Source organism: Gekko japonicus, unplaced genomic scaffold, assembly GCF_001447785.1.
Source record: "Gekko japonicus isolate JY-2015 unplaced genomic scaffold, Gekko_japonicus_V1.1 scaffold1418, whole genome shotgun sequence".
In the NCBI taxonomy this organism is placed as follows: Eukaryota; Metazoa; Chordata; class Lepidosauria; order Squamata; family Gekkonidae; genus Gekko; species Gekko japonicus.
Genome location: NW_015174318.1, coordinates 290277 through 303944, shown reverse-complemented (window position 1 = coordinate 303944; position 13668 = coordinate 290277). Strand labels below are relative to the sequence as shown.

At 41.1% G+C, this 13668-nt stretch overlaps 1 protein-coding gene across 4 annotated transcripts in view; it reads right to left on the bottom strand.

The window, feature by feature from the left end:
• The window catches only part of APP (amyloid beta precursor protein), a 242168-nt gene that overhangs the window by 8403 nt on the left and 220097 nt on the right, over nucleotides 1-13668 (bottom strand). For 2 of the 4 annotated variants that reach the window (XM_015424207.1, XM_015424205.1), the window contains 2 exons: nucleotides 10413-10466; nucleotides 4534-4634 (listed from right to left, as the gene is read on the bottom strand). In XM_015424207.1, the coding sequence (XP_015279693.1) occupies nucleotides 4534-4634; nucleotides 10413-10466 (155 nt within the window). The remainder of the gene's footprint in view (nucleotides 1-4533; nucleotides 4635-10412; nucleotides 10467-13668) is intronic. The other 2 variants (XM_015424206.1, XM_015424208.1) reach the window with 1 other exon arrangement.

Here is a 13668-nt window from a genome sequence, read left to right as displayed (position 1 = left end):
TCTTAATTCCCGCTTGTGATTCATCCAGGCCAGCATTTCGCATGATGTACTCTGCATATATATTAAATAAGCAAGGTGACAATATACATCCTTGTTGTACTCCTTTTCCTATGCTGAACCAATCAGTTGTTCCATATCCGGTTCTAACTGTTGCTTCTTGGCCCTTATACAGGTTTCTCAAGAGACATGTGAGGTGGTCTGGTACTCCCATCTCTTTAAGGACCTGCCATAGTTTGTTGTGATCCACACAGTCAAAGGCTTTAGCATAGTCAATGAAGCAGAAGTAGATGTTTTTCTGGTACTCTCTTGCTTTCTCCATAATCCAGCGAATGTTGGCAATTTGATCTCTAGTTCCTCTGCCTCTTCAAAACCCAGCTTGTACTTCTGGCAGTTCTCTATCCACGTACTGTTGAAGCCTAGCTTGTAGGATCTTGAGCATGACCTTGCTAGCGTGTGATGTGAGTGCAATTGTGCGATAGTTTGAGCATTCCTTGGCATTGCCCTTCTTTGGGATTGGAATGTATACTGACCTTTTCCAATCCTGTGGCCACTGTTGCGTTTTCCAAATTTGCTGGCAAATTCAGTGCAGCACTTTAACAGCATCATCTTTTAAGATTGTAGGGGTTGTTAAAGTAAAGGTAAAGGTTTCCCTTGCGTGAAAGCCAGTTGAATCAGAACTCTGGGGGTGGTGCTCATTTCTGTTTCCAAGCCAAAGAGTCAGCGCTGTCGGAAGACTTCTCTGTGGTCATATGGTGGGCATGACTAAACACCGAGGCACACGGAACGCTGTTACCTTCTCACCAAAGCGGTACCTATTTATCTATTTACCTGAGGGACCGCCTCTCCCCATATGTTCTTTCAAGAGCACTACGATCGGGGAGTCTCCACATCCTGGAAGTTCCAGGCCCCCGAGACGTTAAGTTTGCCCCTACTAGGGCCAGGGCGTTTTCGGTGGCGGCTCCTACCTGGTGGAATGAGCTCCCGGAGGAGATCTGGGCCCAGCAGGGCCTGCAAGATGGAGCTCTTCCGCCAGGCTTTTGAGGAGCCGCCACCACTATTCCACCACTGTGGAATTGCTCCATTGTCTGCCCCTATTATGGAAGGTAAGCATTGCCTGGCAGAAGCGCGTAGAACATCGTCGCTGGAGACCGCGCTATTGAGGCAGCTGGCCGTCGAATTGGGATTATTGTTCCCATCTTGGATAATTTATATATAGGATGACATCAGAGCACCATAAATATTGTATGGGTTTTATTGTGGTTGTTTTGCTGTTTTAGTGTATTTTATCTATTTAATCCGGCTTTCGCCATATGTTAGCCACCCTGAGCCATTTGGAAGGGCGGGATATAAATCTAAAAATAATAAAATGAACTAAATAAATAAATAAAGATTTTTAACAGACACGAGAACCAAAGTGGAATAACAAGCTTATGGTCACCATTTGTTTGGGTTTAATTCCAGGGGAAAACATAGTGAAGGAAATAAATATATCAAAATCGGAGATTGATGGGCAGATGTACTCTTCTTAACTGTGGAATTCTAAGAGTAATTAACTGAGACCCTGATATCACATTCATCCATGTCCTCTCAAGCGTGGAAGCAACAGTACAGCATCCTCTTCTTTGAGGTGGTGTGACTGGCTGTGCAGTGTATCTCCTCCATCCCCAGACCACATTCCAATCTACCATTCCAAATTACATTACACTCTACTATCCATTACATTACAATCTACTATTTCAATCCACTATTCCAAACAAGAAATAAAATAAAGAGGATGTATAGCCCTTCTGGGGGATTGGTGAGAATACAGATGTAAGGATGAGGTTAGCACATGTAGTGAGATAAGAAACCAATATCTCTGCTAAAATAAAGAGGATGTATAGCCCTTCTGGGGGATTGGTGAGAATACAGATGTAAGGATGAGGTTAGCACATGTAGTGAGATAAGAAACCAATATCTCTGTTAAGTCCTGGAGGTTGCATTGTTCTGAGTGTTGTAATGACTTGTAACTCAGCAATTTCCCTTTCTAGTTTGTTCTTGGAAGTTCCTTTGCAATAAAACAGCTACTTTGAGGTCACCCATTGGATGTTCTGGAAGGGTGATGTGTTCTCCTATAGGTTTCCCAGTCTTGTTATTCTTGATGTCAGATTTGTGTCCATGTATCCTTTGGAGTAGGGTTTGACTTGTTTGCCCTACATAAAGAACCAAAGGGCACTGTTGACATTTAATGGCATATACAGTGCTGTAAGATGAGCAATTGAATGAGCCTGAGATGGTGTCATTGATGTTGTTAGGTCCAGTGATCGCATTGTTTGGGTGTATGTGGCAGCAAAGTTGGCAGCTGAGTTTTTTGCAAGTTGTGGTACCAGTGTCCATGTTCAAATTAGATGCTGTATTATTGTAGTTGAGGAGTTGTTTAAGAATGGGGGGGGCTGTCGAAGTGCAAGAAAATATCTGCCCCCGAGTGCTTGTGAAAGAGAACTGTCATTATTCAGTAGAGGTTGTAAGTCACTGATGTTGCAAAACTGATGATGTAAAACGGAGCTCTTCCACCAGACCTTTGGAGCCACCACCATTACCACCACCACCTCTACTCCCAACAACTGACACCTTATGGTGGGAGAGCCCTGATCCTCTGGACACTTCAATTGCTGCCTGAGCTAATCACCCAAGACAACTGAAGAAGACCAAAAAGCTGACTGTAAAATGAGGAAATTATGTCTGCTAGCACTTTATTATGTTACCGGTTTTAACAATGTTATTTATATTAATTGATGTTGATGTTTTTAAGCTGTATTGTTGAAATTTTATTCTGTTGAGTAAGCCACCTTGAGCCGGGAGGACGGGGTAAAAATTTAATAAATAATAGTATTACTAATAATATTGAGCTGTTTTGAGTTGAGAGCTGTATGTGACACTAGTTCTGTTATTGTCTCTTTGGGGCCTGTCTTGTAACAGACTTTCTCTGGGCATTGGTCTGGCTTTGTTAATCTTTTTTCCTCCAATTTTATCTGGTGGATATATTAATTTCAAAAAGGTTTGTTGTAGATCCCTCAGGTGAGAATCTCTTTTTGTAGGATTGGAACAGGCACAGTTGTAGTGTAAAGCCTGGCTGTAGACAAAAGATTGTTTGGTATGTTTAGGATAGTAGCTGGATGCATGTAGATATGTTTGTTGATCAGTAGGTTTCTGGTATAAGGTGGTGTCTATGCATCTGTCATGTATTTGTACAACAGTGTCTAGAAAATGTGTTTCTTGCGTAGATCGGTTCATTGTCAGGTTGATGGTGGGGTGAAAGTTGTTGAATGCCTGGTGGAATATGTCCAGTGCTTCTTTTCCGTATGCCCAGACAATAAAGAGGCCATCAATGTAATGCAAGTATAAGAGATGTGCGAGTGGGTAGGAGCTTAGAAGCATTGCTTCAAGTCAGCCATGAAGATGTAAGCATACTGTGGGGCCATGCAGGTGGCCATGACTATACCATCAAGTTGTTACCAAATTTGAAGTAGTTATGGGTGAGAACAAAATGGCAGAGTTTGGTGGCAAGGTCAGTTGTGGTGTTGTCAGAAATCATGTTTCTTATGGCTTGTAATCCACTTTTGTGTGGGATGTTGGCATACAGAGATTCCACATCCATGGTGGCCAAAACAGTATTCTCTGGAAGGCTACTAAAAACTGCATTATCTTCAGGAAATCTATGGTGTCGCACACATAATTTAGGAGCATTAATGGCATAGGCTCTTCCGTAATTACCAAAGCATCTGCGGAAGATCCTAGTCACAGATTTGTATTTATCCAGTTGACATACGCATGAATACATGAAGCTCCCTTATGCTGAATCAGACCATTGGTCCATCAAGGTCAGTATTGTCTACTTTAGCTTCCATGTGGTTGCTTTCTGGTAATATCCCCCCTTACAAGCAGTTTTCTTAAGATTGGCACTTTAGATAATGTCATGTCATAAAGCCAATATATATCCTTAGAGACCAATATCCTCATGCCATTGTGTAACACAAGTTTCGAAGTCCTATTTCAAGTCTAAAAAAACAGACATCATTATTGTTTTTTTCACCATAAAATGTTATGGGTCAGTCCTAATCATCTTATATGTTTATGTGATCTCTATGGCAGCATCTGCTTCAAATCCACACCAAGAACTAACTAAATTTTGGGGATTTAATCCAGGTTTAACAGGCAAGTCAAAATCACAGTGTAGGCTAATTTGTGCTTTAAATTAATTTACCAGTTTTATGCCTTGGATGTAGCTATTGGACATGGAAACACAGCTGTGAGGACTTTTCTAAACATGCACACTTGGGTTCAATCAACTTAATCGAAGTTTTTCCGTTCCCAGTGCTTTAAAGGTGGACCAGTTCAGTGATCATATTCTGCTTGTAACAGGGACACAGCACATATAGAACAGCAATTCTGTATACACAACTCCTATGGGCTCTTACTGCACGTAGAAAATAGACAGATCAAATGAAGCAATATATATACTGCACTCGATATCAAGTGAAAGAGCCCACTCACCAGTTTCTGATGATGTACTTCATATCCTGAGTCATGTCTAAATTCTGCATCCATCTTTACTTCTGAGATCTCTTCTGTTTTAACGTTTGTTAGTCCAGAGCCTACAGTTGCATCGGAAAAACAAGGCATAACTAAATCCAGCTTTTAAATAACGGTGAACACTCCACACCTATATTGCGAAGAGTAATGATAATGATTCACACATGAAGAAGCAGCAAATGAAAAATGTGTGTGATGAGTTTAACAGAAGTGAGTGACTCATCTTCTCTATTGTTTCCAAAAAGTTTACACGCACACAGACAATGGATTGTATCCTGCATAAAAGCCTTTTGAGTTGAAGAAGGCTCCTTGTTCACTGCCCACAGTAAGTATTTTTAAGTGCTGTATCATACATTCTCCCAGTGGACAAAAGGATTTTCAAAATATTTCAAAAACCAAGTGAGCATGATAATGTTTCAAGATATGTTCATGGGCAGGAGAACTTCAACAACAGCTAGGAAGCTGAATATTAATGTATAACTTCCTTCCCCTCACCCCTAAAATATGCAATACAAAAGCTTTTTTGTTCATTTTTTCCACATTCTGTACCTCAGGACATGGTGTAACAATTGGTGCCATTTACACCTTATCCCCAGTCCTGATAAAGGCTCTACCTCTGGGTTTCCTTTCAAAAGAAATACCTTATAGTATTATGGTATTAATGTGACATAGACTTCAAATCCTTTTTGTCTCATTTCCTCAACAAGATGTATGTAATGGGGCATTAGCTACACATCACTGAAACAGCTAAGTAAACTGTTATAATGGTGGTCTGTTGTAGCTATATCCTGATTTCCTTTATATGCTGAATTCCCTTTCATTTGAGCCCTTCCCTCCGAGTGTTCGATAAAAATGTAACTTCAATATTTATTATACTTTATCCGACTTTACAATCAAAATTGGTTTCCAAAGCAACTCAAAGATATTTTAAAAAATCAAAACAGGGTAGATTGTATGGATCTATTCTGCTACAGGAGAAACTATCCTCCCATACAAGCTGCTTTCACTAAAGACAAAATAATTCTTCTGCTGGAACAACAGAGCTAATTAGAGGAATGAACCCATGAGATCCAAGCCGGTATTCCATGTTATAGGTACTGCTAAAAATCTTTTGTGGATCAGCCTCTAAAACTACAGATATGTATGAGGATAATGTAGATATTAAACTTTTACATTTTACAATAAAACCTTGGTTTTACTGACAAAATCCTATGTAAACACTGTGTACACAAAAAAGGTAAATGAATCTGCACCCCACTAAGATTTCTGTGATGCAAGGGGGGGGGAGCAATTTTCACGAATTTCCAGCTCCCATGACAGACCAAAATGCTCACTAAAATGCAGTTCCTAGGGAATGGGGACCTCCAGCAAAAGCTTTTGTGTGTGTGTGGGGGGGGTGTTGGTGGTCAGAGGCCTCCTGTGGGAGGAAGAAATCAGTGAAAATCAGCCCGTCCCCAGTTCCCATACTGTGGAAATCTATGCAGGATCCAAATCACAGGGTTGGATCCAATGGATCTATTTTGCTAAGGGAGTATCCCTTCTGGCTCAAGAGAGCCTTTGGTTGGTAGAGTCTATTTCAAAGATTTCATAGGCTCAGGAGTTGTTTGGGGATGGAGTGCACCGGAGCAGTGCTCCGGCAGCCCTGGTGGCAGCAAGCCCTGCCCCCAGCTCCCCACCCCCAAGCTCCTTCAGTCTAGAGTTGCGCCAAATCTCCATTGTATTCTATGGCCCCATAGAATAGAATGGAGAGATAGCACCGCTTCTGCAGCGCAACTCCAGAGAGAAGGGGTTTAAAGTTTAAACCCGCTATCTCTTCGCTCCCCCCCCCAGCCTGCCTTGGTAGACCGGCTGGTGAAGCAAAGGGGGGGCATCTTCAAAAGCCTCCCCTTCTCCAGCCAGCCTGCCAAGGCAGGCTGGGGGGGGGGAAGTGAACAGAGAAGGGGGTTAAAGTTTAAACCCCTTCTCAGCTGGGGAAGGGAAAGTGAGGCTTTTGAAGATGCCTCCTCCCCTTTTGCTTCCCCTTCTGACATCACTTCCAGTGATGTCAAGAGGCGTGGCATATGCTAATGAGCTATTATGCTAATAGCTTATTAGGTATGCTAATGAGCTCCTGCAGCTCTTTTTCTACGAAATGACCCCTGCGCAGGCGAATATTCCCTTCTGAAAACAACCAGATGTAGCACAGGCTACTAACAGAACTCTGTATTCTAATCAGTTTGTCCCACACCTATGTGGATACGTTAAACACCTGAACCAAGGTCAATGATTTATGTTGTAGCATTGAACAAATGATATACCTAATCGCTGAATACGTTATCTCCCTAGTTAAGTGGGTTGACTTTAAGTGAGATAATAAAAACTGGTAACTATGGCTGTAATTTATAAGAAAACCTGTATGACTGAGGAGTGCAATTATTTTGGAAAGACCTATTTGAGGGCTTAACTAGACATGGCAACATGGGAACCATGGAGGAATCCTCCCCATTGTTTTTTTCAAAACTCCAAATGGCAGTAATTAGGAGGACTTTGTGGCGGAGGGGGGACGATCCAGGAGGGAAAGTCAGCTGGACTGCAGTGCAGTGGAGAAGGAACTAAATATAGTGAGTTGCTATTTGCTCTCTATTTGCATATTTCCTGCCTGCAGGTCTGAGTGGAAGAAGAACCAGGGAATAACTAAGTTTCTGAAAACCGTAATGAAAGAAAGGGTTGACCCCCGCCCCATATCAATCTGAACTGGAAGAGGGAACAGATGCAGCTGTTACGTTAAGGGTTTGTTTTAAAGGGGAGATTCATTAATTTACCTTCAGTTACCTCAAATTTGGCCCTGATATGTGCATCTTTCTTATCTACAAAATAGAGCTTTGAATAAAATTTAACTAAAAGCTAAAAATGTATATGACAAAGGGGGCTTGAAGATCTTGTTGGTCTCTAAGGTGGTACTGGATGTATTTAAACATTTCAGTGAGATTAACCAACTCCTTGGAAATATAAGACAGGTTTTAAGGCCTGTCTAATAAACATAGCCCCTTGCACGTTTCCTTCCATAAAAACATTATATGTAGACTTGCCATTGGCAGCTTGCTCTGAGTGTACCACATGATAAAGAATTAATTATCCCAGTCACTGTAGCCATATGTTGCATATGCATGAAGTGCCTGAGAGTTAGGTATAGAACAGTAACCAAGTGCGCAAGCATTATGTCACTGGCATGATGTACCAGGAAATACAGAACTTCATCTGCATCAAAAAATGAAAATTTGAACACAGCCCATGGAACACTATCAAGATCTCATCTTGGCATGCATGGACAGAGTCATTAAACATATGTCATGAAATTTTTAAAATGGAAATTAGTTAATACGTCAATACTATATTGATATATTATATTCATCTGAGATACTGAAAAGAAGGGTTGGGAAGCTTGCTTAAGACTTTACTCTTTTTATTCCCATATAAGGAAAACAATATTTAGTTGATTTTAGCCTGTCATCCAACTCTTAATTTTTACTCTCACCTGCAGTGAGATCCGTGCACTCAGGATGAATACAAGAACATACATATATAATTCTAATGTTATTGTCCTCTTGGATCAGCTTGACATGAAACACTAAGCTAGAGATATTATCCAGCCTTCTGTGTAATCTGTCCTTAGAATTCTACTAAAAACTATCTGCCTTACTAAGCACAGATATATTTGGCTAGGTGCTTATACTTAACCTCATTCATTCAAACACAATCATTCAAATCCCCAATAAACAAATAAATGCATAAGTTTCATAATTTCTAGGATACTGTTAACTTCTGAATTATGTTCCTACATAGACAGAGCAGCTGTATCTTACTTTTGATTCCTATAATGTAATACAAGCAAGAGTGGTTAAAATATCACCTCCCAAAAAACAACAACAACCCAGTGCTTTCAGAACAGTTACTCAAACAACATTAATTAGCTTCATGTTTGTGTGGGGGACAAAGCCTGTTAATTGGATGTGTCTAAGTTTCCAAATTTTGATTCTATGCAAGTACTGGAAAATTTAATGTTATTTTTTGGGTGTCGGAATTACATCATAACAGCATTAGACAAGTTTATTTTGTAGCAATTATATGCAGTATTTTTATGTGGTTAGTCTGGTGTATTAAGAAGGGCTTTTTTTGTAATGATACTCACTAGTACTTGGATGAGAGACCGAGACCACCAAGGAAGACTGGGGCTGCTATGCAAAGAAAGGCAACTGCACAGGCCCGCAGCTACAGTGGGGCATCTTGGGGCTAGGCCCCTTGACTTACTGGCAAGGCCTCATGACTTCCCAACCAGCCCAGGGCCCCCAAGCAGCAGCAGGTCTGGGGAAGGAGCCAGGTATTCCTTTAATTCGATTAACCAGTGCTCCCTAAGAAATTTAAATGCCCCCCAACTTTAAAAATCCTGCCTATGGGCCTGAAATTGCAAACCACCTCTGCTCATCTCTTTGCCTTGAAAACACCATGAGGTGGAACTTCAGGGAGGTCGCCATTCGTCAGTTGTGAGTTGATGACACATTATACCTTTACTCACTGGTACTGAGTACTGGCTCCTTTTTCTGGGCTCTCCCAAGTCCTGATCATCATGAGCTAGCCTACCACATCAGCCAGAGAAAGAGACAGTGGACCCTCAACAACAGTCTAGTGGGGATCTGCAGGGGGAAGAGGGAATTAGTGAAAACTGGCACAACCTTATAGATGAGTACTAGCACCCTTTAAAAATTTGGTACTGAATATTCAGGTATTTAGACTTTTCTCAGTGCCTAGCTTCAGGGGAAACAAATCCAGCAATGAGGATCAGGAGGGGGTGCTATGGGCCTGCCCTGGGAGTGTGGCTAATTGAGCTTTTGGGGGCGACATGTGTATTGATGATCTATATGTTATGTTGTCACAGTTACACAAATAACATCACCCGATGGCTATTTAAGGTTGGGGAAATGCTGCAGAGAGCAGGTTTAGCCACCACATAGTCTGGAGTCTGGACATCCTTAAGGCATTTCTAATGAAACAGAATAATAGAATTAAAAAGTTGGAAGGGGTATAGACACCATCTAGTCCAACCCCCTGCACCATGCAAGATGAGCTAAATCATCCCTGACAAATAACTGTCCAACCTTTGCTTAAACACCTCCAAAACACATTCTTTATATCTTTTATAATGCATTTGGTAAGTGTCAGTTCTTGTATTTTGGACTGAACATATAGCAATTGCATACAAACAACCCCCCCCCCCAATTTTTCCTTGAAAAATACCCTGGAATTAAAATTTAATTCTAAGTAAATTTACAAGTTTAATTTTCTTGTTCTTTTCTGAAGAACCAACACTCAGAACTCACTATATTTAATATTTCCAAACACTAAATCTCTCTCTCTCTCTCTCTCTCTCTCTCTCTCTCACACACACACACACACACACGCACGCACGCACACACACACACACAACATAAACACTCTAAACAAGACTGTCAAAAGCTTCTACTCCAAAATTCTTGTTGGTCTCTAAGGTGCTACTGGATTAAAAAAAAACATGTTTTAAAAGCCCTCTGTGTATACTCTCTGGGGAACAAAAATAATCCAGCCACCCCACTTTTAACTTCAACGTATTCTTGGTACAGACACTTCTTTCATGGGTCAAGATGAAAAATGTTTTATAAAGATGACTCTGTTAAAGTACTTACAGTGACTGTTTAATTATGTCTATGAGAAAGACACAATAGCTCAGCAGAGGAACATAACAAAGAAAAGGTGATTCATTCAGCTCAAGCCAATCACAGACAAGCAGGCCAAACAAAGGTTAGGTAAAAGCCATGCACATTATATACCTGGTCGTGTGGTGAGTCCTCTGTCTGCAGCTGGTCGGGCATCAACTGGCTCAACTGGGTATGTGCAGCCAAAGAAACAAATAAAAGGAAAGAAAAAAAAGCAAATAAAAAGTAAACAAAAGCTTTTAAATTAAGTTGCCAATGGTTTTGCTTGGGTCAGTGCAGGAAAGATATCTGCCACAAGCGAAGTTATAAAAGCAACAGCTGAAAGAGATCGGCTTTAAGTTAAACCTGGAAACAAAAGAAAAGGTGTGGAAACAATTTCAAACTAAATGGAAAAATGCAACAGATGAACTTCTGGGTACTTTACATGTTAGCTATCAAGAACCAAGTACCAAAAGATCTACAGCTGATGACTTTCTTCAGTGTTTGCTTCAGAATATCTTCTGCCTTTGACTTGGAACCAACATAAATATCATTATATATGTACTCTCTTTCATTAATAATTGTGGCTCCCCTTGAAGAACAGCTTCGCCTGCTCACCATCACTTCATTCCTCTTTCAAAACATGCAAGCACAGCCCCATATGATCCTTGAGATAATTATGCAGTAGTCAGGCTTGTCATAGAATATTTGGGGGAAGTCAATGGCTAGTTGCCTATCTTCCAGTCACACTGTTCCCTGATGTAAAGTGGTACAAATAAATGGTATTTTTAAAAACGATACACGCTCAAAGCTCTTTACTTTGAGGCTGTGCAATCATTCAGACACAACAGTCAGCTATAGTTTGCCATTATGTGAACAAGCTGGGGGGAACCTCAGGCTTGCACACTCCCTCACTCGGTTCCCCTAGGGTTGCCAAGTCCATCTTCTGGGGGGGGCAGGGCATCCCCGACGGTATGATGTCATGTTGGGGACGTCCGCCACCCCCCCCCCACCCGCCCGTGCGCTGGATCTCCAGAAATGGCAGTTCCCTGCAGTTAAAGTAGCCGGCAGCCGGCGTTTCCCCTTTAAGAGCAACTGCGTTTCCCTTTTAAGAACGAAGCCGGCTTTTCCCTGCAAGCTTGCGGAGTTCTCGCTTGGGATGAAACACGGGTTACACACACTTAAAGGTAGAGAGATGGGTGGCTGTGGGTGTTGGGGGTGGGGCTTCCCCGCTGGCCATCTGGCCGGCGGTGGGTAGAACCCCCCCCTAAAACGGGGGACCCCTGGCAAACCAGGGGGTTTGGCAACCCTAGGTTCCTCATTTGTCTGGACTGCCATTGAAGAAAGATTGGAAATAAGCATTGTATGTTTTAATATTTAAGTTTACCTCAGACCATTTAAATGAGAGGTATTAGTCTCCATATGGCTGCTTGCTGTGAGCAAAATACTTGCCATTTCCTTCAGTAAAAACCACCTTCCCTTATAACATGGCTGATTTGGAATTAAATTCTTTGCTCACATTCCAAATATGGCATATTCAGCAATGCACTTTGACTGGCTATGTACATCTATATCAGTAGCCTTCCACTCTCAACTCTGCCAGTTTTGGTGGGAAATGTAAATCTTGCCTCAGTAATTTTTGTTGACCCTCTACATTATAAAACATCTGTAAACTAAGGAAAAAGATGCTAATAATGAAACTAATAAACAAATGTATATTATAAACACATTTCATGAGATGGTCATACATAATTAATGACAAGACCTCACAACAATTTAATCCAATATAGTGATGAGCAGCCTGCGTTGTAACAGCATACAGATGACACATAAGTAAAGGCATACACAATACCAATGATTATATATTTGCCAGTGTATAATTCTGCTCACAGTTTCTCTTGCAGTATTTGCAAAGTATATTTACTGAGTCAAATATTATCTGGCATTTCATTTATTGTATATATGCATTTTCTCTTTCGGTAATTGTAGGTTCATTTTTTGTTTTATTTCCACCTTAAACATACTATGCAAGTGCATTCTTCTTGCAAAAGGAGAAGGGGGTAGTGGTCAAATCGTTAAATAGTAGATTTTTGTGACTGTCAAAAACACAGGTTTGGTTTCTGCTAAAAAAACGGACAGACAAAATTAAACTGTCTAATTTAGGCCTGCACAAGTTGCAATCTACCAAGCCATATTAGTCCACCAAACACGTAAAGCAGTGACTAAGCAGAAGCTTGATAAATCTTGCCAGGGACCAAAAAGGAGGCAGTACATGCAAGGGGCTAGATTTCCTTGTCTAGCTTATTGACCCTAACATTAAACAGAAACCAGAAAATCCTGTAGATCAGCCTAAAATATGAGGAAAATACAATTTACTATACAAAAAATTCTGTATTTCCTTCAAAGCTTTATCTCAGACTGCTACTTTTGAATTTTTACTGATGTGGAAAATGCGGTCTTTACCCAGTAACACCAACAGATGAGATACTCTTAAACTACTAGAATATTATACAGTGCAAGGATGTCAGAACTTGTTGGTCTAAAGATATGGTTATCAAATTGGGCATAAAGTTCAATTTCCAGATATACCTGTTGTGAGATGTGCCTGCTTCTGCTTCAGAGAGAATAAGGAAGTTACTCAGCTAACTCAGGTTCCCAGCCATCAGACCCCAACAAGGCTTCCCTTCCCACTTTTCATAAGGTACACTGCTACCACCAGCACATCTCAGGGTCATATGGTCATGGCTGGTCTCCTAAGCTATGGTACACATTTCCTCCTCCTGTAGGTTTATGTAAGAATTACTCCTTCAACCAATTCCAAAGTTTTATTTTCTGCCTTTCCTCACCTTTCAAAAGACCCTCCCCACTTCCTGTCTGCAGGAAGATCCACTTTCATCTTGTCTGCCTGAGGCCCCATATGTCTTAGCTTTGACTCAACTGCCTATTGTCCTCCTCTGGCTAGGGTGATCTGCAATTCTATGACACTAAATGGTTCTGTATCAGGGATGTGATTCATACCGACCTGTTTCAGTACTTTTCTCCTAACCAGCAAGGAGCACCCCATAGGCTCTATGCCTGCAGAGTGCAAACTCATTAACTACCCTGTGAGGCTATAAACTCTGGCACTAAACTCCAGCGATGGACAGCATTTCAACACAGTTTCCATACAAGAGAAAGAAAGGACACATCTTTATGAGAAAGGGCTGGAATTCAATAATTAGAGAAAATGATTCAAAAGTATGACACAAGACATTCAGAAAATCACTTGCATGCAAGTGGCAATCTGCCAGAATTTTGTCACCAAATCATAGCACACACATCAAAGAATTATGCATATGGTAGCAGGTTCATACACACACAACAACCATGCATGCATTCAACCCAGGCAGAA